General features: G+C 52.7%; 4 protein-coding genes across 7 annotated transcripts in view; all 4 read left to right on the plus strand.

Moving 5' to 3' along the window:
* Positions 1-27473, plus strand: part of TSPEAR (thrombospondin type laminin G domain and EAR repeats) — a 132206-nt gene that overhangs the window by 69733 nt on the left and 35000 nt on the right. The window lies entirely within an intron of this gene.
* LOC105879640 (uncharacterized) lies at positions 1891-3153 on the plus strand. 2 transcript variants are annotated; one of them, XM_076003308.1, is made up of 2 exons: positions 1891-2715; positions 2788-3153. In XM_076003308.1, the coding sequence occupies exons 1-2, from the start codon at positions 1891-1893 to the stop codon at positions 3151-3153; spliced, it is 1191 nt and encodes a 396-aa protein (XP_075859423.1). The 2 variants fall into 2 exon arrangements, with proteins under 2 accessions (XP_075859423.1, XP_012635466.3); XM_012780012.3 differs by having other exon boundaries at positions 1891-3153.
* LOC109730173 (uncharacterized) lies at positions 11887-12863 on the plus strand. 3 transcript variants are annotated; one of them, XM_076003401.1, is made up of 2 exons: positions 11887-12639; positions 12763-12863. In XM_076003401.1, the coding sequence occupies exons 1-2, from the start codon at positions 11958-11960 to the stop codon at positions 12861-12863; spliced, it is 783 nt and encodes a 260-aa protein (XP_075859516.1). In that variant the 5' UTR covers positions 11887-11957. The 3 variants fall into 3 exon arrangements, with proteins under 3 accessions (XP_075859516.1, XP_075859454.1, XP_075859493.1); XM_076003339.1 differs by having other exon boundaries at positions 11887-12413; positions 12498-12863; XM_076003378.1 differs by having other exon boundaries at positions 11887-12232; positions 12320-12863.
* Positions 26340-27275, plus strand: LOC105879078 (uncharacterized). Its single transcript, XM_076003434.1, has 2 exons — positions 26340-26675; positions 26769-27275. Exons 1-2 carry the CDS (start codon positions 26340-26342, stop codon positions 27273-27275), a joined length of 843 nt encoding a protein of 280 aa, XP_075859549.1.

Below are 27473 nucleotides of genomic sequence, written 5' to 3' on the forward strand. Positions count from 1 at the left end.
CTGCACGCTGCTGCCGGATGTGCCGCGGGGCCCGTGTGCCGCGGGCTCAGCGACGCCTTAGGTGTGTCTCTGTGCAACTTCTCCAGGCAGTTAGGAGAAGAAAGGAGAAAATATGTGTCCGTACTGCCTTTTATGATTCCGTAATCGCCTTGACTACTGTTTCGCTTTGTCCGAGTGCATTTGGATTCCCGCCTAGGGTCCCTTGCCTTCAGTGGTAAGAACTCCTGTCGGTATGCCTCCTACGATGAGCCTGCTGGGACAGACTCCTCCAGCTTTTCTTTGAGAATGTCTTTATTTTGCCATCATACCTGCAATACAGCTCTGTTGGATATAGGGTTCTTGGCTGACAATTTTTTTCCTTTGGGGACTTTGGATACATCCTCCCACTGCCCTCTGGCCTTTGCCATTTCTGGCAAAAAAGTCGGCCGTTAATCTCAGTGGTCCCTGTTAAGAGTCCTCCTGTTTCTCTTGCTGCTTTCAAGGTTTTCTCCTTGTTTCTGACTTTCGGCATTTTTACTATGGTATGTCGATTCGCGGAACTTTTGTGTGTATTCCACTTGGAGTTTGCTGAGCTTGCTTCCTGGATGCGTACATTACTGTCTTTCAGTGAATTGGGGAAGTCTTCAGTCATTATGAAATAATATTTTTCCGTTGTGGCCTGACTTTGCCAGGTGGTCACCCGTCAGAGGTCAATGAGGCTTCACGCCCTGCAGCCCACTGGCCTTAAAAGCGCTCGGGGGAGCCCTGGCCTGACTTTGGGGATCCCTGCAGCCCAGGGTATCACCATGGCCCCTGCCCTCACCCTATCAGAGACTAGACAGAACACAGCGACCGCAGAATGAGGAGGTACAGGGTCCATGATCAGAGCTTTGCATGCTCACCAGGACACAGGTGTGGTGCCAGGCACTGGGGGACAGGCCACTGCACACAGCTGTGCAGGTGTCTGCATGACAAGGCTCCTTGTGCACCCAGCCCTTGTCACTTGCATGTTTGCTGTGACAATGTCCAGGAGACAACAGCAGAGCTACCACATTCCGGTAACTTTGTTGCCCGTAGAAGGGGACGTTCTTGAGGGAGAAGACCTCGTTGTGTTTGCTCACGGGGCTGCGGGAGCTCCCGAGGACCCAGCTGTGGGGAGGCTGTCTGGGCCACCAGGAGAGGACAATGTGTGAGCCCCGAGCACACTGCTGGGGGCGGGTTCTGTAACAGTCTCCTGAAATGGAACAAAGGAATTTGCCCCTCACGGTCACCCCTGCTATGCTAGGCCAGCGTCGGCCTCCCTACCCTTCCATGGGAGCCGACCTCTGCAGGAAGACACTATTTATCCCCTCTGGGACACCTGTCCCAGGGTCACCCACAGCAGGAATGTGCCCCGGTTCCCGCCGACAATGGGCAGCATCAACCCAGCAAGATGGTCCTGCCACGTGGCCAGGCCAGCGGGCCGTCGTGGGATCTGCCCACAGTGGACACCCCTCGCCCTTCCCTCACAGCCCCGAGTTGGGCTCATCCCTCTGCTGTCCCTCCCGGGGGCAGGTGTCCGTGTGTAGAGGTGGACCCCTCCAGGATGGGGCAGGAACGTGTCCTGGCTGCCACTGTCCCTGCACCTGGAGTGTGTTTTGATGCAATCCAAACATTTCTACTGGTTGACCTCTGGGGGCAGACACGGGTCAGGACGGCCCCAGCCCCAGCGCTGCTGACAGGACACATGACCCAAGCAGGAATAAGGAAAGGGGAGGCTTCGCTTTCCTTTTTCCGTCCCACTGCTGGGACAGCACAAACAACCCGGAGGGGTATAAAACCCCGACTGCCCAGAGCTCCCCACTCACCCACACGCTCAACCCACACTCACCCCACACTCACCCACTCACACGCTCCCAGCTCAGCCCCAGCATGGCCGCGTCCGCCGTATCCGTCTGCTCCAGCGACCTGAGCTACGGCAGCCGCGTCTGCCTGCCCGGTTCCTGCGACTCCTGCCCCGACTCCTGGCAGGGGGACGACTGCCCAGAGAGCTGCTGCGAGCCCCCCTGCTGCGCCCCCAGCTGCTGCGCCCCGGCCGCCTGCCTGAGCCTGGTCTGCAGCCCCGTGAGCTGCGTGTGCAGCCCCTGCCAGTCCGTCTGCACCAGCGCCTGCACGCCCTCGTGCTGCCCGCAGTCCAGCTGCCAGCCGGCTTGCTGCACCCCGTCCCCCTGCCAGCCGTCCTGCTGTGTGCCCGTGTGCTGCAAGCCCGTGTGCTGTGTGCCCGTGTGCTCTGGGGCCTCCTCTTCGTGCTGCCAGCAGTCTAGCTGCCAGCCGGCTTGCTGCACCCCGTCCCCCTGCCAGCCGTCCTGCTGTGTGCCCGTGTGCTGCAAGCCCGTGTGCTGTGAGCCCGTGTGCTCTGGGGCCTCCTCATCATGCTGCCAGCAGTCTAGCTGCCAGCCGGCTTGCTGCACCCCGTCCCCTTGCCAGCCGTCCTGCTGTGTTTCCGTGTGCTGCAAGCCCGTGTGCTGTGTGCCCGTGTGCTCTGGGGCCTCCTCTTCGTGCTGCCAGCAGTCTAGCTGCCAGCTGGCTTGCTGCACCCCGTCCCCCTGCCAGCCATCCTGCTGTGTGCCCGTGTGCTGCAAGCCCGTGTGCTGTGAGCCCGTGTGCTCTGGGGCCTCCTCTTCGTGCTGCCAGCAGTCTAGCTGCCAGCCGGCTTGCTGCACCTCCTCCCCCTGCCAGCCGTCCTGCTGTGTGCCCGTGTGCTGCAAGCCCGTGTGCTGTGAGCCCGTGTGCTGCAAACCTGTGTGTTCCAAGCCCGTCTGCTGTGAGCCCGTGTGCTCTGGGGCTTCCTCTTCATGCTGCCAGCAGTCTAGCTGCCAGCCGGCTTGCTGCACCTCCTCCCCCTGCCCCTCCCCCTGCTGCAGACCCTCCTCCTGCGTGTCCCTCCTCTGCCGCCCCGTGTGCAGACCTGCCTGCTGTGCCCCCACCTCCTCCTGCCAGCCCAGCTGCTGCCGCCCGGCCTCCTGCGTGTCCCTCCTCTGCCGCCCGGCCTGTCCCCGCCCGGCCTCCTGCGTGTCCCTCCTCTGCCGCCCCTCCTGTCCCCGCCCGGCCTCCTGCGTGTCCCTCCTCTGCCGCCCCGCCTGTCCCCGCCCGGCCTGCTGTGGCCTCTCCTCAGGCCAGGGGGCCAGCTGCTGATGGGCACGTCCCATTTCTGTAGGGCTGTTCCAGGGCCAAGTCTGATGCCCACCTGAGATCCTTGGAGCCCCGAGCCCATTCTGGGTGTTCCCTGCCACGGAGCAGCCCTACCACAGCCATCCGTACTCCGTGGTCCCTCCGGGCTGTGCGTTTGTCCTGGCAGCCTCCTCTCCATCCCGGTTGGCTGGTGGTTGCTTTGTCCTACCCTGTGTGAGTGACCAGTCTTTCAACAAATAAAGTCACCATTGTGCCTTCTCAGAAGCCTCATTTGCATATCAGTGCAAGCACGGGAGAAGAGCTTCGAGGTGCCCCCCCTTGGTGGGGGGCACTTTAGGACGCCGGCCTTGAGCTGGTCCAAGGCGACCGCACCACGGGGCAGGGCCAGCTGTGACCTCCCCTGTGCCAGGGCAGCTCTCCTGCTGTGGTCACCTGCCAGCCTCAGTGGGGACACTGCCCACCTGGAGGACTATGGGGTGTCCCGGTCCTGGGCGTGGTGCTCTGTGCTTCCTGTCCCTCCCCCTGGGGCCTGGGGTGAGCTGCCCGGGTGACCCCCCCTTGACCTCTCAGCACCCTCCAGCCAACCTCACCCCGGACCCCTGCCGCTCCCTTTCCCAACCCGGCTGACCTCGCCTCCCATCTTCCGACCAGCTCTCTCATTCAATAAACTAAATCTTTCTTGTTCCTACGAGATTTTTCTTTATTTAATTTAATTAATTAAATTATTTTTATTTTTATTTTTTTGCCAACTTTTAGGCGATCTAACCTGGGAGATGATTTAAACCTAATCCTTTATCCATTGAACGTCTATGCGTTCTTTGCAACCTATGTATGGTACTTTCAATATCCCAAGTCTCTGTTGGTTCTGTTTCGGTTTTCTGTAATTTCTGCCCGTCCTTACTCACAGTGTCTCACTCCCTTGTGTACGTAGCTATTTTTGGCTGAGTAATAGCTCTTGACCTTGTCCTCGTCCTTGAAAAGTATTTGCGGGCCTTTTCGAGGCCTCGGGCGAAGGTGCGTTTGCTTTGCCTGGTGAGAGGTGCTCTCGGCTTGCGGGAACAGTCGGCTACATTCCCGGCTCACGTTCTGTGCGCCTCGCAGAAGATGCACGTTTGGGCTGCAGAAGGAGGCAGCTTGAGGGGCGGAGGACAGTTTTCCCCAGGTGTGCGGGGTCCCGAGGCCACACCCGGACTCCGGGTGGCAGAAGCCCGGGTGTCCTTCCGATGCCAGGTGACCACCTGTCCCCACTGGGAGGGACACTGTAAGGGACACGGTTTCCCCAAATCCACGGAGTCCTGGGCCAGGCGGGCATGTGGGGTGTGGGCCCCCCTAGTTTGTACCAGTCGCCCCCGGTGGGAAGCCGGGAAGGCAGTTGTGCATGTACCCCCGAAGCCCCTGACCCGGGGGCACCTCTCCCACTTCCCTTCACTGTGTGTGTGTAACTGTGACACCAGCTGCCTGCTTTTTGGTTTTTATTTAGAACCATCTTGAGAAATTGTCTCATCTGGCTGGGCACAGTGGCTCACGCCTATAATCCTAGCACTCTGGGAGGCCGAGTGGGGAGGATCGCTCAAGGTCAGGAGTTTGAAACCAGCCTGAGCAAGAGCGAGACCCCGTCTCTACTAAAAATAGAAAGAAATTAGCTGGACAACTAAAAATAGAAAAAACGAGCCGGGCATGGTGGCGCACACCTGTAGTCCCAGCTACTCGGGAGGCTGAGGCAGGAGGATCGCTTGTGCCCAGGAGCCTGAGGTTGCTGTGAGCTAGGCTGACGCCACGGCACTCTAGCTCGGACAACAGAGTGGGACTCTGTCTCAAAAGAGAGAGAGAGAGAGAGAGAGAGAGAGAGAGAGAGAGAGAGAGAGAGAGAGAGAGAGAGAAATCGTTTCATCTAATGAGAAGAATTACATGAAATTTGCTTTATAACCGACCCTTACTCATTCTGCCGCTCTGATTAAGCTCTCAGCTTTATAGGTTTTCTTCTTGTTTCTGAAGGGTTTATTTTCCTTTCTACTTTTTCTGCTGTTTTGGAAGATATATATTCTGTTTTTAATTGTACTAATAAATAGCTTTTAAGTTTACTTTTATTTTTATTTTGTAATTATTAAGGTGAAGAATGACACAGTATAATTTGAGGAACTGACTTTGCTTCCCCGACATCTACCCCCTTGCACCCCCACCCACCAGTCACTGGTCTTTCCTAAGCAACCTGAAACAGCGCTGTCCAGTGCAAATATAGCCCCGTGTGCCGTTGTGAACATTAGAATAGCCACATTTAAAAATGTGAAAAGAGACAGGTGACGTTAACTTATTGACGTATTTAATTTAACCAGATGGATCCAAACTGTCACCGTTTCAAGGTGTGGCCCCGGCTGCATTTCCAGTGCCCAGGAGCCGCGTGTGGTTCGTGGTCTCAGCACGCCATGGAGTGTTAGAATCTCATCCTTGTTATTCGGCAAGAAGGTGTCACACGATGCGTGGTTACCGCAGACGTGAAATCTGCGTCTGTGTCTATGACCAAGCACATTCGTCGTTCAGACGTAGGTCGGGCTCTCTGCCCTCGAACCCGAGCTGGCCGTGGCGGCCCTGCCCCTGTGCTCCTGAGGTCCCGTGTTTGCCCCGTTCACGGGGCTCCACCCTCCAGACCAGTCGCCTCCCAGCGGCCCCGATGTCAACACCGCCGCGCTGGGACCAGGGTCTCAGCACTTGCTTTTGGGGGGCACACAGAGGTTCCATCCAGAACAGTCACTCAGTCGTCGGTTGCATTTCTGTAAGTGTGACTCTCAGGAGCGTGCCTGCGTGGAGCACTCCCTGAGCTCCTGCTTGTGTGAAAATACGTTGCTGTTGTCCTTATTTGAGGACGATGTAATAATTTGAAAAAAAAAAAAAAACAAGAAAAAAATCACCCTGGGTCCCCCGAAGCTTCCCTGGCAGCCTGTGGCTGTCCTGCCGCCTGGCTCAGGCGAGTGGGCGAGGGACGGTCGGTCACTGTGGGTCCCTCTCCAGGCAGCTTGTCATTTCTTCTCCCATGGCAGGAGGGCGGCTCTTCAGTGTCCCAGCGTTAAAACTCGCCAGCACGTCGTGTCTAGGCCGAGCCCTAAAGCCCGGCTCCTCTTACAATCCGTTAAGTCCCTCCGTCCAGGCACTCTGTGTGTGCACTCGGCCAGAGCAGCGGCCCCGTCCCTCTCCGCACCACTCCGGGCCCAGCTGCGTCCTCCCTCCCTAGCAGCTCAGCCGTCGTGCTGGTCTCAGCTAGACACGCGCCTGTCTGTCACCTTGTCTCTCTCCTGCCGTGAGCTCCACCCTTCACCTCTGTGTCTGGGGTCAGACCGTGAGCCGGTGCTCTGCGGCGTTCCCTCTGCTCTTCCGCCCCCCGCGTGAGTGCCCAGCACGGCGGCGGCTGAGGGTGCGGGTCCCCTGCTCGGGCCGGCGTCCTGGCCCGGCCCTGCCGCTTCTGGCTGTGTGACCTCGGGCGGGTTGTCTGACCTTTCTGGGCCAAGGTGTCCTTACCCCCAGGACTTTGTCACGGAGTTTTGTGGAAACTAAGCGAGTTAGTGGATGCGGAGGGCTCCGGACAGCGCCTGGCGTGGACACTGCTCAGTAGATGCCATCAGACGTCACCAGCTTTGTCGTCACCTCTGTTACACGGGCTATTTTCTAAGGTCCCCGAAGCTGTCACTGGAGTCACCTGGAAGCCCCTGTCCAGCTCATGGTGTTGCTCTGCCATCCGGCCACCCCCAGGCCCTGCGGGGTGCAGCTGTGCTCACTGGCCACGTCCCCTGGGCACCACCTGGGCTCCGGCCAGAGCCCCCACTGTGGGGAGAAGCAGCTCCTTCCGGGCCTGGGTGGGCTGTCTGGGGAGGCAGGGCCGCGGCTGTACTCCGCGGGGAGGTGGGAGACGGGGGGTGGGGGTGGGAGACGGGGGTGGGGGTGGGAGACGGGGGGTGGGGGACACGGCAGCAGCTGGCCCAGCGCCCGGGAGCTCTCCGCTCCGGAAGGTTTGGGCGTCCTGGGCTCCGGCACTCAGGGACGCTCAGTGACACCTCTGCTCCTGCACGGGCGCCACTGGGACCCACAGAGAGAACCGAGTCTCGGCCTCCAGAGCTCCCGCCTGCTGGGCGGGGAAGGGAAGGTTGCCATGGTCACGGTGGACGAGGCCCGGGACAGCGTGAGAACCTGTGCAGACCAGAGGGCGGGAGAAACGGGGGACCACATGTGTCCAGGGCTTCCCTGTCACATGTGGCTTCCCGCAGGACTGAGCAGACCCGAGAATTGCAACCGCAGAGCAAAGGAACACTGGTGGGTGTGACGGCCACCATGTCGCCCGAGGGAGGTCCTGGCTCTTTATTCTCAATACTAGATAATGGCAGTATGGGGACACATTTTTTTTTTTTTTTTTTTTTGCCAATATGGCAAAGAATAACACGTCACCACGGTCCCATCTGCCGAGGTGCGCAGCGGCCAGAGTGCACGCACGCCGCGCTGGGCTCCCGCCACTCCGGGCGGGTGGGCGTTAAGGCTTTTCCCGTTCTTATTATTGCAAACAACCCCACCGCGAGTGTCCCGACCCTCCAGCGTGGGGGACCTGTGGCCTTGGGGGCCCATGTGGCCTCCTGGATCGCTGAGTGCAGCCTGTGGACTGAACCCAGATTTCGCAGAACAAACAGCAGCAATAATGTGAGAAGTTTCCGTGTCGCCTGAATTCCTAGCAGTGGGGCTTCCCAGGCCGAGTGTCGGCCGATGTTAAACTCCCAGATGCTGAGCGGTGCCCCCACAGGGACTATTCCTGTTGTGCCAGCTGGCGGTGAGGTCCCAGGAGACGGTGGCGAGAACGGAAAGGCCGGGCCTTCTGCAGAAACGCCAAAGCACTGGCCGGGAGCAGACCCTGCAGCATCGACTTCAGCTGAACTCTGGAAAGGAGAAAGGTCGTCAGGCCCCGCCCGGCCCTGCTGGGCACAGTCCCGAGGTGGCAGGAGCAGAGGGGACCTTTTCCCAGGACCGTGTGGCTGTCCGTTTGTCCCGGAGGACCAACAGGAGCGGCAGCGCTTGGCTCAGCAGACCAGAGCTCTCAGGGCAGAGGAGCCCCTGCCTGGGGGGGCGTCCGCCAGACATTTAAAAGTACCAAGGCCGGGCGCGGTGGCTCACGCCTGTAATCCCAGCACTCTGGGAGGCCGAGGCGGGCGGATTGCTTGAGGTCAGGAGTTTGAAACCAGCCTGAGCAAGAGCGAGACCCCATCTCTACTATAAATAGAAAGAAATTAATTGGCCAACTAATATATATAGAAAAAATTAGCCGGGCATGGTGGCGCATGCTTATAGTCCCAGCTACTCGGGAGGCTGAGGCAGGAGGATCGCTTGAGCCCAGGAGTTTGAGGTTGCTGTGAGCTAGGCTGACGCCACGGCACCCACTCTAGCCTGGGCAACAAAGCGAGACTCTGTCTCAAAAAAATAAAAAAATAAATAAAAATAAAAGTACCCGAACATTCACTGCCACTCGGGGCAAAGGGTGTCGGATGGGCACCCCGAAAAGACTGGGGGTGCAGAGCTGGGAGTGAGACGGTCTGGGGAGTAGGGGCTTCCAGAACAGCCACGTTTTCCTGGGAGCCTGTAGGGTGCCACACCGCCCGCCGCTTGGGGACCTGAGGAGCTCTGGGTGCTCAGGCCTGGCCGCCCGCCGGCTCTGGGCCAGTGGGAAGGGACGGGGCAGGCGGGGCTGCGACACCCCCCTGAGCGTGTGGGGCGCCCGCAGGGTCCGGCTGCAGGGCCCGGGAAACATGTTTGATTCCAGGCCTTTAAGGAATTGAAGAACACAGTTGAAGAACACCACATTTTTATTCTGTTTTCATAATAAAACACCATGGCCCCAAGGAAAAAAATGTTTTTTTCTAGCGTGGCAGTCGGTGTGTTAATGATTGAGACTAGTTTAGTGGCCGGACACCTCGTGTAGTCTGGGAAAGGTCCCGTGTGCGCTGGACAGCAGCGTGCTCTGCTGTGGTTGGGTTGCGTGGTTTTGCAAATGTCTGGTATGCCGTGTCCTTCAAACCCCTATTTCCTTATAGGACTTCAGCTGCGTTATTTTATTGTATTTTATTTTATCTTTAATTAGAGAGAGTGGCTTATTGAAGTCTCCAGCCGATATTCTAAAACTGGAGCTATTTCTCCGAGCCTGTCGTCTTGCTTCGTGTTGTTTGCGGGTGTGGTGTTGGGGTGTGGTGTTGGGGTGTGGTGTTGGGGTGTGTGTGTTCACGATTGCCGTGGCTTCCTGGAGGATTGGCTTTGATCAGCACTTGCCGTCCTGTGGGCCAGGCCCTGCCGGGCAGTCTGCGCCCGGTCCTCCCTGCCGACGCCCACAGCCCTGGCCATTCCCCTGGCCTGGCCCCGCCCCAGCCAGGCCTCCGTGTCCCCGGGCCACACGCTGTGGCCTCCTGGCGGCACACGGCATCAGCGTGCCTCAGTTGCTCTTCCCAGAAGCTAAGCCTCCAAGCCCCAGTCCCTGACGTCCGGACAGTGGGGCCAGCCTGAGAAAGGCTCAGAAATTCTAGACTGGGGTCATTTCTCTCCCAAACGTTTGGCAGCATTCGCTGGTGAAATTATTTGGGTCTGTAGTTTTCTTAGTAGGAAGGCTTTTTATTTATTTATTTATTTATTTATTTATTTATTTATTTATTTATTTATTTTTTGAGACAGAGTCTCACTCTGTTGCCTGGGCTAGAGTGCTGTGGGGTCAGCCTAGCTCACAGCAACCTCAGACTCCTGGGCTCGAGCAATCCTCCTGCCTCAGCCTCCCGAGTAGCTGGGACCACAGGTGTGCGCCACCATGCCCGGCTAATTTTTTCTATATATTTTTGCAGTTTTCTAATTCATTTGTTTCTATTTTTAGTAGAGACTGGGTCCGCTCTTGCTCAGGCTGGTTTCAAACTCCTGACCTCGAGCAATCCACCCGCCTCGACCTCCCAGAGTGCTGGGATTACAGGCGTGAGCTACTGCGCCCGGCCAGTAGGAAGGCTTTTAGCTTCAGACTCTATTTATTGAATAGATATGGCATATTTGGATCTTTCTTTTGTGTTGATGCTGCTAGTCTAGACAAATCTCTCCGACACCTCCCTGTGTCTCCACCACCAGGAGCTGTAGCTAGACCCCCTCATCATCCCCCAAACCCCTCCTGCCCCTCTGCAGTTGGCCCACACCCCAGCCCGGCCCCTGGCGGCCACTGATGGTTTTGATCCCTTCAACGCCCTTCCAAAAATGTCTGGTGTGTGAACCACACAGCAGGTACTGTTTTGCTGCGTAATAAATGATTTCAACAGACCCTTTGCCAAAGGAGAGACACGAGGGCAGATGAACATACGAAACATGCTCGACACCCTGAGCCACCAGGGAAATGCGGAATGAACCCCGTGGAGCCCCCGCACCCCCAGGTGACAGCGTCACGACAGCCCGACGGGAGGGACCGGCAGGGACGTGGGGCTGGCCCGACCCATCTGAGCCTAAACCCACATCGCACCTGGGCTTTGTTTATGCCCAGGAACCTGCTCCTTTGAGCTCCTTGGTTGCGTGTCTGTCGATTGCGTGTCCTGAGACTTTCATTCCTGCGCTCTCCCTCATGGCGTTGGTTCCTGCGGCCGCCGCAGCAAATTGCCCCAGAAAGGGAGACCCAGAACAACGGACACCTGCTGTCTCCCAGTCCTGGGGGACAGCCGCCTGAAACTCCGGCGTCAGCAGGGCCACGCTGTCTCGGCGCTAAGGAGCCTCTTCTGCCTTCTAGAAGCTTCCACAAACCTTGGCGTCCCATGGCTCGTGGCTGCCTCACTCCAGTGCCCACAGCAGGTGCCACGTGGCGCCTTCCCGCTGCGTCTGAACCGCTGTCCCCTGCCTCTTCCAAAGATTCCAGTCCCAGGGTGTGGGGCCCGCTGCGAAGTGTGGCCTCATCTTCACCACCCACCTCTGCGAAGACGCTGATCCCCAGCGAGGCCACGGCGGAAGGGTCCGGACTGTCGTGAGCGGTGGGGGACACTATTCAGCCCATTTAGTTGTGTTTTCTTTTATTCTCCTCGTGGAGGTCACCACCTGGGTCTCTGACCGTCTAACGTCCACTGTGGCTTAGACCCTGCGCCATTTGATGGACGGCGTGGGGTGCCTGGACCGCGGGACCCCGTGGAGCCCCCCGTGTTCCAGCCTGGTTGCCTTGTGTTTTGTTCTATAAGTGTCATGAAGTCTGCCAGGCATCCCACAGGGTCAGTGCTCACTTAATTACCACTTGCCTGTCCTCCTCTGTTTCACCCATTTCCTTACCGACTTCCTGGCTTCCAGCTGTGCTTGTTGTCTTTCTGCCTTAAATCTCTTTTTGGTACTTCCTTTAGTGCTTTGGTATTTTCTTTCTTCCTACGTGCAGGCTCACCAGGGAGAGCCGGTGTCCTGGGGCTGCCGGGCCAGTGGCAGGACAGGGACCCAGCTCACCAGGGACGGCCCAAGGCACATCCCACCCACCCGACCCTGTGTCCCTCAGTGCCCCACACCCCTGCTGGGTCACCCCCACACCCCTCCTGCCCCCAGGGGACCCCATGGGACGGGCCACAGCCCAGACGTGGCAGGAGTTTACGAGCCGGACAACCTCACAGGAAAACAAACATCTGATGACGGGCTGGCCCGGCACTCAGCAACAAGGAAGGGGCGGCTTGGGGCTGGGACAACAAGGGCGGGAGGGGTATAAAGGCTGACAGCGCCAAGCACCCCACACACTCACCCACACACTCACCCACACACTCACCCCACACTCACCCAGTCAACCCTCCCAGCTCAGCCCCAGCATGGCCGCGTCCGCCGTGTCCGTCTGCTCCAGCGACCTGAGCTACGGCAGCCGCGTCTGCCTGCCCGGCTCCTGCGACTCCTGCCCCGACTCCTGGCAGGGGGACGACTGCCCAGAGAGCTGCTGCGAGCCCCCCTGCTGCGCCCCCAGCTGCTGCGCCCCGGCCGCCTGCCTGAGCCTGGTCTGCAGCCCCGTGAGCTGCGTGTGCAGCGCCTGCCAGCCCGTCTGCACCAGCACCTGCACGCCCTCGTGCTGCCCGCAGTCTAGCTGCCAGCCGTCCTGCTGTGTGCCCATGTGCTGCAAGCCCGTGTGCTGCGTGCCCGTGTGCTCTGGGGCCTCCTCTTCATGCTGCCAGCAGTCTAGCTGCCAGCCGGCTTGCTGCACCTCCTCCCCTTGCCAGCCATCCTGCTGTGTGCCCGTGTGCTGCAAACCTGTGTGCTGCAAGCCCGTGTGCTGTGTGCCCGTGTGCTCTGGGGCTTCCTCTTCATGCTGCCAGCAGTCTAGCTGCCAGCCGGCTTGCTGCACCTCCTCCCCTTGCCAGCCATCCTGCTGTGTGCCCGTGTGCTGCAAGCCCGTGTGCTGTGTGCCCGTGTGCTCTGGGGCCTCCTCTTCGTGCTGCCAGCAGTCTAGCTGCCAGCCGGCTTGCTGCACCTCCTCCCCTTGCCCCTCCCCCTGCTGCAGACGTGCCTCCTGCGTGTCCCTCCTCTGCCGCCCCGTGTGCAGACCTGCCTGCTGTGCCCCCGCCTCCTCCTGCCAGCCCAGCTGCTATCGCCCGGCCTCCTGCGTGTCCCTCCTCTGCCGCCCAGCCTGTCCCCGCCCGGCCTCCTGCGTGTCCCTCCTCTGCCGCCCCACCTGTCCCCGCCCGGCCTGCTGTGGCCTCTCCATGGGTCAGGGGTCCAGCTGCTGAGGGGCACGTCCCCAGGGCCAGCAGGCTCAGGTCCCCCCATCCATGGCTGTGCCTCTCCCAGCCCCCTCGATCCAGTCCTGGCCCAGGTTAGGCGGCTGTCCCACCTGGGGAGGGGCCCCCACGTCCCTTCTGTGCTGCCCTGACCTCCCCTCCTGCCGCCCAAGGGCTGTCCCACCTTCCCTCTGTCCCTGTCCTCCCTCCCAGTGTCTCTGCTGCGGGTCACGTGGCCTCGATTTGAACCTGTCAGCACCTCTCGGCTCCCAATAAACTCGCTGTGACTCCTGATTCTCTTCTCCTGTGATCCTGGTGGGGAGTTGGGGACAGGGATTTGAGCAGACTGTGGCCTCCTTCTGCCAGGGGCATTGCTAGGAATGAGTGACTCAACCCAGAAACCGCAGGGCAGTGTCCTCTCTCCTCTGGGGTCACAGGCGGGACTCTGGCCTCGCCCAGGAAGGCACAGTCCCTGCCCGGCCCTGCCCCGGCTCCCCAAGGCTGGTCACCCCAGAGTCTCTGGTTGGGGGTCCTCCAGGCCCCCTGGACCATCCCAGCCGTGTCCCACCTGAGCAGCCCCAGCCTCCAGAGTGGCCCTGGGAAGCAGCCTGTGGGTCCAGGCTCTGCCGACTCCGTGCCTGGGTCTCCCTCCCGGGGCATCCCGCCCATGGCGCTACCCGCACAGTGGGCCCCCATGGGGGAGAGGGAGGAGCTGCTCCCCGCTCGCGGGAGATAACGGTGTGAGTGGGAGGAAGGATGTTGTCACGAGGATGGAAACGGGCTGCTGGCGTCCTCCTCTGTGGCCATCGGGGTCTGCGTGCAGGTGCGAGAAGGGGTTCATGGGTGCATGTGATGGTCCTCATGCTCATCCTCACTGGTGTGGGGTCACCCGTACCCCTGGAGGCTTGGTCTGCACAAGGAGCTGGAGCCTCCCAGATGTCCTAGGTAGGAAAGATCAGCACCACGGACAGCGGCCGGACAGGGGCCAGGAGGGCGGCCAGCCCCCTACAAGGGCAGGCCTGGCACTGATGGCCTTGGGCTCCCCCCCAGGGGCCTGTCCTGGCTCCAGCCCCATTCTTGTCCAGCTGTTTGTGCTGTTCCCGTGGCCTGAGGGTATTTTCAGCCATCATTGTGACTTGGGAGGCCCAGGATATGAATCTTTCCCCATCAACAGCCAACTGGCTTTTGGAAAAAGGCCCATCTTCCCAGCCCTATCTGAAATATTTCTTTTACCTTTATAAACCTTATGTTGTCAATTTCTGAGATCTCTGTTTTGTTCTATCAATCTCCTGATCTGTCCTTGCACCAGTTCCAACATGTTTTATCCACTTCAGCCGTGTGATATATTTTAACAGCTGATAAGGAAGGTGTCACCTTCTTATGTCCCAAACAGTTTGGTTATATCTTGTAGACATACTCTGCCCAATTAATTTTAGGATGTTTTTCAAGTTATTTTTTAAAATACTAGAATTTTTACTGGAATTGCATTGAACTTTTTTTTTTATTTCGGCATATTATGGGGGTACAGATTTTAAGGTTTCAATAAATGCCCATTCCCCCCTCCCCCCACAAGTCTGAGTCTCCAGCATGACCATCCCCCAGATGGTGCACATCTCACTCATTATATATGTATATACCTGTCCCCCTCCCCCTCCCACCTTCCCAATACCCTATTACTGTAGTACCTATGTGTCCACTTAGGTGCTGCTCAGTTAATACCAATTTGCTGGCGAGTATATGTGGTTCTTGTTTTTCCATTCTTGGGAAACTTCACTTAATAGTATGGGTTCCACCTCTAACCAGGAAAATATAAGATGTGCTATATCACCGTTGTTTCTTAGAGCTGAATAGTACTCCATGGTATACATATACCACATTTTATTAATCCATTCTTGGATTGATGGGCACTTGAGCTGTTTCCACAGCCTTGCAATTATGAATTGTGCTGCTATAAACATTCGAGTGCAGGTGTCTTTTTTGTAGAGTGTCATTGGATCTTTTGGGTAGATGCCCAGCAATGGGATTGCTGGATCAAATGGTAGATTCATTTGTATCGCTTTAAGGTATCTCCATATTGCTTTCCACAGAGGTTGAACTAGTTTGCAGTCCCACCAGCAGTGTAGGAGTGTTCCTCTCTCTCCCCATCCTCGCCAGCATTTATTGTTTGGAGACTTTTTGATAAAGGCCATTCTCACTGGAGTTAAGTGATATCTCATTGTGGTTTTGATTTGCATTTCCCTGATGATTAGAGATGTTGAGCATTTTTTCATATGTTTGTTGGCCATTCTTTTGTCTTCTTTAGAAAAGTTTTTGTTCAAGTCCTTTGCCCACTTTTTAATAGGGTTATTTGATTTTTTCTTGCTGATTTTCGTGAGTTCTAAGTATATTCTAGTTATCAGCCCCTTATCGGATGCGTAGGATGCAAAAATTTTCTCCCATTCTGTAGGTTGTCTGTTTACTTTCATGACTATTTCTTTGGCTGTGCAGAAGCTTTTTAGTTTGATCATGTTCCATTTATTTATTTTTGTTGCTGCTGTGATTGCCTTTGGGGACTTCTTCATAAACTCTTTGCCTAGGCCGATGTCTAGGAGAGTGTTTCCAACTTTTTCCTCTAGAATTCTAATAGTTTCATACCTTAGGTTTAAGTCTGTTATCCAGCATGAGTTGATTTTTGTGAGAGGTGAAAGGTGTGGGTCCTGTTTTAGCCTTCTACAGGTGGCTATCCAGTTTTCCCAGCACCATTTATTGAAAAAGGATTCTTTTCCCCAGCGTATGTTTTTGTCTGCTTTGTCAAAGATTAGATGGCTATATGAGAATGGTTTTATATCAGGATTCTCACATCTGTTCCACTGATCAATATTCCTATTTTTGTGCCAATACCATATTGATTTAATTACTACAGCTTTGTAGTACAGTTTGATATCTGGCATATTAATGCCTCCCATTTTGTTTTTGTTGCCTAGAATTGCTTTTGATATTCGGGGTCTTCTTTGGTTCCATACGAAGCATAAAATTATTTTTTCTATATCTGTGAAGAATGCTGATGGGATTTTAATAGGTATTGCATTGAATCTGTAGATCAGTTTGGGTAGTATAGACATTTTGATGATATTGAGTCTGCTGATCCACGAGCATGGTATGGATTTCCATCTGTTTACATCCTCTGCTATTTCCTTCCTCAGTGTTTCATAGTTCTCCCTGCAGAGGTCTCTTACCTCCTTGGTTAAGTATATTCCTAGGTACTTTAATTTCTTTGTTGCTATTGTGAAGGGAATTGAGTCTTTGATTTGGTTCTCAATTAGATTGTTGTTGGCGTATATGAATGCCTCTGATTTCTGTGTATTGATTTTGTATCCTGAGACTTTACTAAATTCATTGATCAGTTCCAGGATCACAACTGATCCCAAAGGGATACAAGATACAATTTATGAATACTACAAAAATCTTTATGCACACAAACTGGAAAATGTGGAGGAAATGGACAAATTTCTAGAAACACACAGCCTCCCTAGGCTCAACCAGGAAGAAATAAATTCCCTGAATAGACCAATCTCAAGAGCTGAAATAAAAACAGCAATTAAAAATCTCCCTAAAAAGAAAAGTCCCAGTCCAGATGGTTTCACACCCGAATTTTACCACACTTACAAAGAAGAACTAGTACCTATCTTGCAGAAACTATTCCACAACATCGAGAAGAACGGAAAACTCCCCGACACCTTTTATGAAGCAAATATTACTCTGATACCAAAACCAGGAAAGGATGCAACAACAAAAAAGAAAACTACAGACCAATATCCCTAATGAATATAGATGCAAAAATTTTCAACAAAATCTTAGCTAACCGAATCCAGACGCTTATCAAAAAAATAATCCACCACGACCAAGTGGGCTTCATCCCAGGGATGCAGGGATGGTTCAACATACGTAACTCTATAAATGCAATTCACCACATAAACAGAAGCAAAAACAAAGACCACATGATTCTTTCAATAGATGCAGAAAAAGCTTTTGACAAAATTCAACACCCTTTCATGATACGAACACTTAATAAAATAGGCATAGAAGGGACATACCTAAAAATGATACAAGCCATATATGACAGACCCATAGCCAACATCATACTGAATGGGGAAAAATTGAAAGCATTCCCACTTAGAACTGGAACCAGACAAGGCTGCCCACTGTCTCCACTTCTATTCAACATAGTGCTGGAAGTCCCGGCTACAGCAATCAGACAGGAAAATGGAATTAAAGGTATCCAAATAGGGGCAGAAGAGATCAAACTTTTACTGTTTGCTGATGATATGATATTATATCTAGAAAACCCCAAAGATTCAACCAAGAAACTCCTGAACTTTTAAATATTTAGGAGGAATCTATAATTTTCAGTATTGCCTCTCAGTTACATAACAGCACATGTCTGTTTAGAACTTACTGTTTTCTTCTATTGGTCTCACATGGTCCTACTGGGACTAACTCTATGTGTTTCATGGGGATATTTTGCCAGTGTGAATGGGAGAAGTTTTTCTATTACATTGGCTTAGCACAGAAATCACATATATCTACAGAAATTATACATACAAATTGTCTAGGTACAAAACCATGTATTTAACTTGTTTGCAAATTCTTTCACTGGTTCCTACAGTTTGTGAGTTGATTTTCTTGGACTTTTTATATAGGTGAGCTCGTCATCTAAAAATAACGAGAGTTGAACTTTTTATTTCCAGTCTTTATAACTCCCATTGCTATTTATTTTTCCTGTAATGACATGACTTCAAATGCCCAGAATGATGCTGAATAGATTAAAAGCACCTATGATTATTCCTGACTGTCACAAGAATTTGAGGTTCAGCATCACACATGGTGTTTGCTGTGGGTTTTAGGTAGACGCCTTTTATTTCCATTTAGCTAAGAGTTTCCATTTACTAGAATCAAGAAGGAATGAACATGGGGAGAGATTCTAGATGTGGTGGTGTCTGAGGCATATTTTTTAATCTCCCTAAATTCCACATAAAAGCAGAATTACCAGATGGAAAAAGAAAAACCCATTGGTTCCATTTAGGACAATATTTAATGACAAGATATCGCCCAAAGGCCCCAAAGGCCCCAAGGGCCAGTGGGTGGGGACCAGTGGCCAGAAGCTGGTGTCTGAGCAGGAGGAAGCTGAGGGGCCCTGGGTGGTGGCCAAGGACAGGGGAGCCCGGGACCACCCTGGCAGCCTCCCTGCCCCACCAGCTGGCAGGAAAAGGTCCGACGGGCTGGAGCTTGAGCCGTGGTGGACTCTGGACACTGACCCCCCTCGACTTCCTTCTGGGAAAGAGTCCCAAGTTCTGAGGAGAGAGAGCTGGGAGTGGAGACACAGTTGGGCAGAACGGAAAGTTCCCTTCCAGCTGAGACTGAGGAAGAGGGCCTGGACCTTCCTGCCCGCCAAAGCGATTCACGCGTCCCAGAACAACGGGTTCTGGTGACGGGACGTGGGCGGCACAGCACAGGCGCAGCTTGGAGCGGGAAACACACAGGGTCTCACCACTGTCCCCCCACTGCCCGGAGAATCCTCCAGGCCACAGTTGGATGGAGGAGCCCAAGTTTCAGAGATGGATTTGGGAGTCGGGGAGGCCACGGCAGCTGGTGCTCCCAGGACAGGGCACCACGGAGGTGCTGCACTGAGCGAGAACTCCCAACGTCCACAGGCTTCCCCCAGGTATGCAGCTGAGTCACGATAAGCACGTGTGTGTGAGGCTGGGACTGGGGCAGCCGCTGAAACAAGGTGGACTGATTCCCAGAGATCAGGCAGAGCCAGAAACAGCACCTACTCCTGCCTGCCGGATGGAAACCCTCGTAACTCTCAGGACGGCAGGGAGATTACTCAGCAGGCCACAGTGGTGAGGGCAAAATTAGCCCTAGAGTGACCACTACTTGGGGCCTGCCTAGGAAAACTTATACAAAAGCCTCAAAAGAATAATCTTTCCAGGCAACTTAACTACAAACTAGAACAAAGCTCAAGAACACTCACGGGAATACACAGCATACAGCACCCAACAGGGCAAAATGCACAATGTCGGGTATCTATCCAAAAATCACTAGACATACAAAGAGGTAGGAAAATGTATCACATATGAGGATAAAATATATTTAAACCAACCCAGAAATGTCACAGATCATGGAATTAGCAATCAAGGACATTAAAGAGTCATTATACTCCGTATGTTCAAGGAGTTAGAGAAACGATTAAGCATATTAAGTAATATGAGGAATATGTATTTAAAAAACACAGTAGAACATCTAGAGAGGGAAACTACACTGTCTGAGGTGAGATTCATAGCAGAATCAACACTGCAGAACAAAAGTCGAGTGACCTTGAAGACATAGCATAAGAAACACAGAGAAGAAAAAGAAACAAAGCATCTGTGAGCTGTAGAAAACTTCAAGTAACCTCATATATGTGTGATCAGAGTCCCCAAAGAAGAAGAGAGAGAAGGAGGAACAGAAAAGAGATTTAGATTGGATAAAAAGACAAATCCCAGCTATGCTTTCTGTGAGAAGTACACTTTCAATATAATGACATAAACAGGTTAAAACTTTTAAATGGAAAAATAAGACTAAATTAAGCCCAAAGCAGCCATAAGGTATGAAATGACAAAGATGAAAGCAGAAATCAGTTAAGTGGAAAATAGTAAAACAATGTGATAATCAATGAAACCAAAGCTGTTCTTTGAAGAGATAAACCTAGCTAAACTGGGGAAAAGATAAAGACAAAAATGATCAGTATGAGGAATGGAAGAAAAGGCACCGCCACATACTCCACAGCCATTAAAAACAATAAAGAGGGAATACAACAAACAGTTCTGTGCCCATAAATTGGATAATTAAGATGAAGTGGGCCTATTCCTTGAAGACATAGACTATCAAAAATCGCTTAAGAAAAACACAGAACTGTAATTGTCCTATATCAATTTTTAATAGACTTTACTTTTTAGAGCAGTTTTAGGTTCACAGCAAAATTGAGCCAAAGTACAGAGGGTCCCACACACCCCGCCCCACACACGCACAGCCTCCCCCGTGACCAGCGTCCCCCCAGGGGTACATCTGTCACGGTCCAGGAACCTGCACGGACACGCCATCATCACGCGGAGTCCACGGCTGACATTCCGCTTCGCTCCCGGGGTTCTACATTCTACGAGTTTTGACAACTGGAGAGTGACATGTACCCAGCTCTGTGGGACCCTGTGGAGCCGTTTCGCTGCCCTGGAACTCCTGTGTTCCGCCTGCTCATCCCTCCCTCTCTCCACCCCCAGCGGCCACTGATCCCTTTGCCGTCTCCATAGTTTTGCCTTTTCCAGGATGTCATATAGTTAGAATCAAACAGTAGGCAGCCCTTTCAGATTGGCTTCTTTCACTTAGTAATAATACGCATTTAAGGTTTTTCTATGTCTTTTCATGGATTGATAGCTCGTTTCATTTTAGCTCTGAATGATAGTCCATCGTCTCAACGTGCTACAATTTATTTATCCATTCACCTATTGAAGGACATCATGGTTGCTTTCATCTCTGGGCAATAATGAATAAAGCTGCTGCAAACATCCTTGTGCAGTTTTCTTTTTGTGTGTGTGTAGACATAACTTTTTGACTCATTCGGGTGAATACCAAGGAGCACGATTGCTGGATCATAAAGAGCAGTTTTTGTTTTGTAAGAAACCACCAAACTGCCTTCCAAAGAGGCTGCACCACTTTGCATTCCCACCAGCAATGCATGAGGGAGTCCCTGCTGCTCCACATCCTCGCCAGCACTTGGCGTTGTAGGTGTTTGGGATTTGGGCCATTCTTGTGGGTGCGAAGGGGTATCTCATCATTACTTAAATTTGTAATTTTCTAGACACATACGATGTCGGATGTTGAGCACCCTTTCATGTGCTTATTTGCCATCTATATCTCTTTTGGTGAAGTGTCTTGTTGAGGTCTTTTGCCCGTTTTAAAATCAGGTTCATTTTCTTATTGTTGAGTTTTTTTTTTTTTTTTTTGAGACAGAGTCTCGCTTGTTGCCCAGGCTAGAGTGAGTGCCGTGGTGTCAGCTTAGCTCACAGCAACCTCAAACTCCTGGGCTCAAGCAATCCTTCTGCCTCAGCCTCCCGAGTAGCTGGGAGTGCAGGCATGCGCCACCATGCCCAGCTAATTTTTATATATATATATATATTAGTTGGCCAATTAATTTCTTTCTATTTTATAGTAGAGACGGGGTCTCGCTCGTGCTCAGGCTGGTTTCGAACTCTTGACCTCGAGCAATCCGCCCACCTCTGCCTCCCAGAGTGCTAGGATTACAGGCGTGAGCCACCTCGCCCGGCCTATTGTTGAGTTTTTAAGAGTTCTTTTTATATTTCGGATAACTGTCTTAATCAGATACATCTTTTGAATATTTTCTCCCAGTCTGTGGCTTATCTTCTCATTATTTTTATTTCCTGTATCAATTATAAATTATTCCTGTAAAGAAAATGTCATGCCCAGATTGTCCACTGGTAAATTCTATCAAGACATCTAAAGAAGAAAAAAAATGACAATGCTACACAATCTCTTCCATAAAATGGAAGACAGAACACTTCACTGTGTGTTTTAAGAGGTCAGTGTTACTTTGATATCCAAAAACAGGTGGAAGATGTAACCTAAAAAGAAAACTACAGACCAACATCCCTGATAAACATAGACACAAAAATCCTCGACAAAATATTAGCAAGTCAAATATATTAATACATGAAAAGGGTAATACATTACGACCAGGTTATGTTCATCCCAGAAATGCAAGGCTAGCTCAATAATCAAAAATCAATGAATGTAATTCACCATATTAACAGATTAAAGAAGAAAAACAATATGGTAGTCTTAATAGATACAGGGGGAAATTTACAAAATTCAATACCAATTCGTGATTTTTTTCCCCAAAGCTCTCAATGAACTAGGAATAGACAAATATTCACTTTTTAACCCAATAAGGGCCATTTATGAAAATGTACGGCCAACACCACACTCCGTGGTAAAAGGCTGCATGGTTTTCCTCTAAGACCAGGAGATGACACAGACGTCTTCCCTCACTGCTCCTTCCAACATCACACTAAAAGTCCTCCCAGCACACCAACGTAAGAAAAAGAAATAAAAGGCATACGTATTGGAAAGGAAGAAATAACAAAAATTGACGGTCTACATGGAAAACCCTCAAGAATCTACAAAAAGACTCCTAGAAGAGAGTCTGGCAAGGTTGAAGGATGCAAGCTTAAAGGAGTAAAAGTAACAACATTTAATTACATTTACTTATCTTAGCAATAAACACTTGGAACTCAAAAATATTGTTTAAAATCATAATTTACAATAGAATAAAAAATGAAAATATAGGTATAATCTAACAGAGTATGTACCTAATAAGAACTATGAAAATAGTGATGAACAAAACAAGCCAGACAGAAATACGTGGAGATGTGCACCAGGTATACCATGTTCATGGATGGATGCTCAACAGTGTTACGATGTCAGTTATGCCAAACTGACCTGTGGATTCGGGGCAGTCCCAATCAAAATCCCGGCAGGATTTTTTGTTGACATCAACAAGTTGACTCTAAAATTTATTTGGTGAGGCAAATGAACTAAAATAGCCAAAACAATTTGAAAAAGAATAATGAAGTGGAGCACTCACTTTACCAGATTTCAAGACTTGCTGTAGTATAAAGCCACAGTAATCAAGACAGTGTGGTATTGGCAAAAAGACAGACACCCAGATCAATGGAAGAGAATAGAGAAGTAGAGCCATACAATAAAGTCAACTGCTTTTTTTGATAAAAGTGCCATGCATCAACACTTGAGCTCTGAGCAAACTGCCCCTCTACTGTGTGTGGAAAAATTGTCTTCCATGAAACTGGTCCCTGGTACCAAAAAGTTTGGGGACTACTGTCACACTTAATATAAAAATTAAATCAAAATTCATCATAGACCTAAGTGTCAAATGTAAAAATGTTTAACTTTTGGGAAAAAAAACAGGGGAAAATCTGACCTTGTGTTAGGCAGAAACTTCTTAGATTCAACGCCAAAAGCATAATCTATAAAAGAAAATATTTGATAAATTAGGCTTTATCAGTATTAAACATTTTTGTTCTTGAAAAGACGCCATTAAGAGAATGAAAAGACAAAGCAGGGACTAGTGGAGGATATTTGCAAATTATACATCTGACCAAAGCACTTCTGTATCAAAAATATATAAAGAAATCTCAAAATTCAATATCAAGGAAACCTAATTAAAACAGGGGCCTAAAGATTTGAAATTTTGCCCAAAAAGATGCATGGATGGCATATAAAAAGATGATTTACGTTAATCATACGTAAAAGTATGATTTACAATGGAATAAAAAATGAAAATATAGGTATAATCTAACAGAATATGTACCTAATAAAAACTATGAAAACAGTGATGAACAAAACAAGCCAGACAGAAATCTGTCATGACTCATTAGGGAAATGCAAACTGAAGCCACAGTGAGATACCCAACACACCTACTGGAATGGCTAAAACTAGAAGGCTGATCACGCCAAGTGTTGACAAGGATGTGGAGGAACTGGAACTCTCGTACGCCATTGGTGGAAATGTAACCTACTGTAACCACCCCGGAGGACAGTCTGGCAAAGGAGCACGTTAGTTAGATCTGCCCAACACATCTCCCATCACCATGGCAACACAAATTAAACCAGTGATAAGAGACCAATGCACACCTATTAGGATGGCTGGAATTTTTTTTTTTAAACTCGCAATATCAGGGCTGGCAAGGATGCATAGCAACCAGGACTCTTGTTTTCCTGGTGGAAGTGCAAAACTTTGCCAAACAGTTTAACCCTTTCTTTATAATGTTAAATATACACTGACCACATGGCCCAGCAATTCCGCTCCTAGATGTTTACTCTAGAAAAGTAAAAACTCGTTATCATGCAAAAAAACAATGTACACAAGCAATGTTTATGTGTATGGAAGCTTTGCTCATGATCATCAAAAACAGGATATAACCAAAATATCCTTCAACCGCTGAATGGACAAACTGCAGCAAATCCCTACAGTGGAATGAAAAGCAATGAAAAGAAATAAACTATTGATGGACACAGCGTGGATGTGTCTGGGTGCATTTGCTAAGTGAAAGAAGCCAGACCCACATGGCCGAGTGCTGCAGGATTCTTTTCTATATTCCACATTCCGGATGTGCAAGAGATATGACCTTCTAGATCAGGCGTCCTCAAACTACGGCACGCGGGCCACATGCAGGCCGCCTAGCACATTTAATCCAGCCCTCCGGGTGTTTTTGCCACTGTTGCCTGTCCTGCTTAGCAGCCGACTCGTCCTGGGCCCACAGTGCGCACTCTCCAATGGTCTGAGGGACAGTGAACTGGCCCCCTGTTTAAAAAGTTTGAGGACCCCTGTTCTAGAAGGTCATGAATGAGGGAGGGTGGCCACAGTGAGTCAGCAATGTGGAGCTTTCTAGGGTGCTGGAGTCCTCTGCATGGGACTGCTGCACTTGTCAGGGCTCACAGACCCGCACCCCACAGAGAGAATTAGTGAGGGAGCCGGCGCCGGGTGCGGGGGGAGGGGAGGGAGGGAGGCTTACTGCTGGTATTAATAGTTCCCTGGCTCTGCGAGGTCAGGACGAGCAGGTGTGCGTCCCTTCCCTGAAGAGGGTAAGAACCTTAACTGACGGCCGGGCGCGGTGGCTACGCCTGTAATCCCTGCACTCTGGGAGGCCGAGGCAGGCGGATCGCTCAAGGTCAGGAGTTCAAAACCAGCCTGAGCAAGAGCGAGACCCCGTCTCTACTAAAATATATATATATAAAGAAAGTAATTGGCCAACTAAAAATATATAGAAAAAGTCAGCCAGGCATGGTGGTGCATGCCTGTAGTCCCAGCTACTCTGGAGGTTGAAGCAGGAGGATCGCTTGAGCCCCAAGAGTTGGAGGTTGCTGTGAGCCAGGCTGACGCCACGGCACTCTAGCCCAGGCAACAGAGTGAGACTCTGTCTCAAAAAAAAAAAAAAAAAAAAAGAGAGAACCTTAACTGACGTTCGCCGATGTTTCTGCTCATTTTCTGTACTCTGCTTCCCTTTGAATCTGCGTTTTGTTTGGTGGGCGATGAGCTCTGGAGACGCGTTCGCGGTTCGGTCATCCCAAACGCTCTCACTCCCCTCGCCCCAGACAGGTGACGGAGGCCGTCATTACTCTAAGTCATTTTTCTCAGACTTTGAATATTTGGTCCAGTTGTGTTCGGGCATCCAGATCCTGCAAGTTGAGCGGGAGGCCGTTCTCTCTGGAAGCCTCTAGGGCTTTCTCTCTGTTTGGTGTCAGAAATTCCTCCAGCCCGCCTAGACGGGCACCATTCTCCACTCCACTTTGGCTCCTACTGGGTCGAAATTTCAGGTCCAGACACCCACGTTTCCCTTCAGCGCTGGGACATTTTCTCCCGTTCCTCCCGTTCGCCTCTCTCTTTCCGGAAATCCTACCTGATGGACGTTGGATCTTCTGGAAGGATCGTGTCTTTCCTGAGTTTTCTGGCTCACATTTTCCGTCTCGCCGTTCTGCGCCGGGTGGGCGCGTCTCTGTCTCTCCTCCGCGGGTCTGTCCCTGCTCCGCGCTTCCCATCTGCGGCGCGACCCGTGAGCAGACTCCCCGAGGGGCCCCCCAGCCCCACGCGTCGCCCCGACCCGGACTCAGGGATCAGGCCGCCCAAGGTAGCAGGACGACGGCGCCTACCGTGTTTCCCCGAAAATACGACAGGGCCTTATATTTATTTTTCCTCAAGAAGACACCCTAGGGCTTATTTTAAGGGGACGTGTTATTTTTTTTTAAAGTACGGTACAGCAGTCTACATTTATTCAAATATAGTGAAGTCGTCGTCTTCTGCAACATCATCATCACTCTCCACACCCCAATCCCATCCTGAATTTCTTGCGAGTCTGTTTCCCTTAGAACCATCGGCCCCGATCTCTCCTGTCGAGCAACAGAGCTCTCACGGGGCGGATGAGAAGGGCTGCTCGTGTTCTTTCCCGCTCCGCGACGAAACGCGTGGGTTGTGCAGACGCGCTGCGCAGCCACGCCCGTCACTAGGGCTTATTGTATGGGTGGGTCTTATTTTTGGGGAAACACAGTAGACAGCGGGCACCAGGCAGGGGCTCTGGCGTCACATGTGTCTCCTGCAGTGTCTGCCTAGAGGACCAGCCACAAATCACGGTGACAGCCCCGCCCTCAACCACAACCACACATTATACAGGCGAAGCCAACTCTTCCCTGTAAATAAACTAGGATTAACGAGGGCTTCCAGGACCCAGCTCAAAACACCAACAAGGAAAGGGAAGACCTGCTGAGTTCCAGCCACAACAACACTAGCCCCGGCCAGATATAAAAGCCTGACTGCCTGGAGGACCTCATTCCTCACTCACTCACCCTCCTCCCAGATCACCCTCCCAGCTCAGCCCCAGCATGGCCGCGTCCGCCGTGTCCGTCTGCTCCAGCGACCTGAGCTACGGCAGCCGTGTCTGCCTGCCCGGTTCCTGCGAGTCCTGCCCCGACTCCTGGCAGGGGGACGACTGCCCAGAGAGCTGCTGCGAGCCCCCCTGCTGCGCCCCCAGCTGCTGCGCCCCGGCCGCCTGCCTGAGCCTGGTCTGCAGCCCCGTGAGCTGCGTGTGCAGCCCCTGCCAGCCCGTCTGCACCAGCGCCTGCACGCCCTCGTGCTGCCCGCAGTCCAGCTGCCAGCCGGCTTGCTGCACCCCGTCCCCCTGCCAGCCGTCCTGCTGTGTGCCCGTGTGTTGCAAGCCCGTGTGCTGTGTGCCCGTGTGCTCTGGGGCCTCCTCTTCATGCTGCCCGCAGTCTAGCTGCCAGCCGGCTTGCTGCACCCCGTCCCCTTGCCAGCCGTCCTGCTGTGTTTCCGTGTGCTGCAAGCCCGTGTGCTGTGTGCCCGTGTGCTCTGGGGCCTCCTCTTCGTGCTGCCAGCAGTCTAGCTGCCAACCGGCTTGCTGTACCCAGTCCCCCTGCCAGCCGTCCTGCTGTGTGCCCGTGTGCTGCAAGCCCGTGTGCTGCAAGCCCGTGTGCTGTGTGCCCGTGTGCTCTGGGGCCTCCTCCTCGTGCTGCCAGCAGTCTAGCTGCCAGCCGGCTTGCTGCACCTCCTCCCCCTGCCCCTCCCCCTGCTGCAGACGTGCCTCCTGCGTGTCCCTCCTCTGCCGCCCCGTGTGCAGACCTGCCTGCTGTGCCCCCACCTCCTCCTGCCAGCCCAGCTGCTACCGCCCGGCCTCCTGCGTGTCCCTCCTCTGCCGTCCTGCCTGTCCCCGCCCGGCCTCCTGCGTGTCCCTCCTCTGCCGCCCCACCTGTCCCCGCCCGGCCTGCTGTGGCCTCTCCTCGGGGCAGGGGTCCAGCTGCTGATGGGCACGTCCCCAGGGCCAGCAGGCTCAGGTCCCCCCATCCATGGCTGTGCCTCTCCCAGCCCCCTCGATCCCGTCCTGGCCCAGGTTAGGCGGCTGTCCCCACCTGGGGAGGGGCCCCCACGTCCCTGTGCTGCCCTGACCTCCTCTCCTGCCGCCCAGGGGCTGTCCCACCTGCCCTCTGTCCCTGTCCTCCCTC

Source organism: Microcebus murinus, chromosome 1 (genome assembly GCF_040939455.1).
Source record: "Microcebus murinus isolate Inina chromosome 1, M.murinus_Inina_mat1.0, whole genome shotgun sequence".
NCBI classification, from domain to species: Eukaryota; Metazoa; Chordata; class Mammalia; order Primates; family Cheirogaleidae; genus Microcebus; species Microcebus murinus.

What these genes read in the sequence shown, in the direction of transcription:
- LOC109730173 (XM_076003339.1), top strand. Translation starts at nt 11,958, where the DNA reads ATGGCCGCGTCCGCCGTGTCCGTCTGCTCCAGCGACCTGAGCTACGGC. An exon ending in GCTGCAAGCCCGTGTGCTGT is followed by an intron (nt 12,414 to 12,497) that starts GTGCCCGTGTGC and finishes TCCCCTTGCCAG; the next exon opens with CCATCCTGCTGTGTGCCCGT.
- LOC105879640 (XM_012780012.3), top strand. Translation starts at nt 1,891, where the DNA reads ATGGCCGCGTCCGCCGTATCCGTCTGCTCCAGCGACCTGAGCTACGGC.
- LOC105879078 (XM_076003434.1), top strand. Translation starts at nt 26,340, where the DNA reads ATGGCCGCGTCCGCCGTGTCCGTCTGCTCCAGCGACCTGAGCTACGGC. An exon ending in TGCCCGTGTGTTGCAAGCCC is followed by an intron (nt 26,676 to 26,768) that starts GTGTGCTGTGTG and finishes TCCCCTTGCCAG; the next exon opens with CCGTCCTGCTGTGTTTCCGT.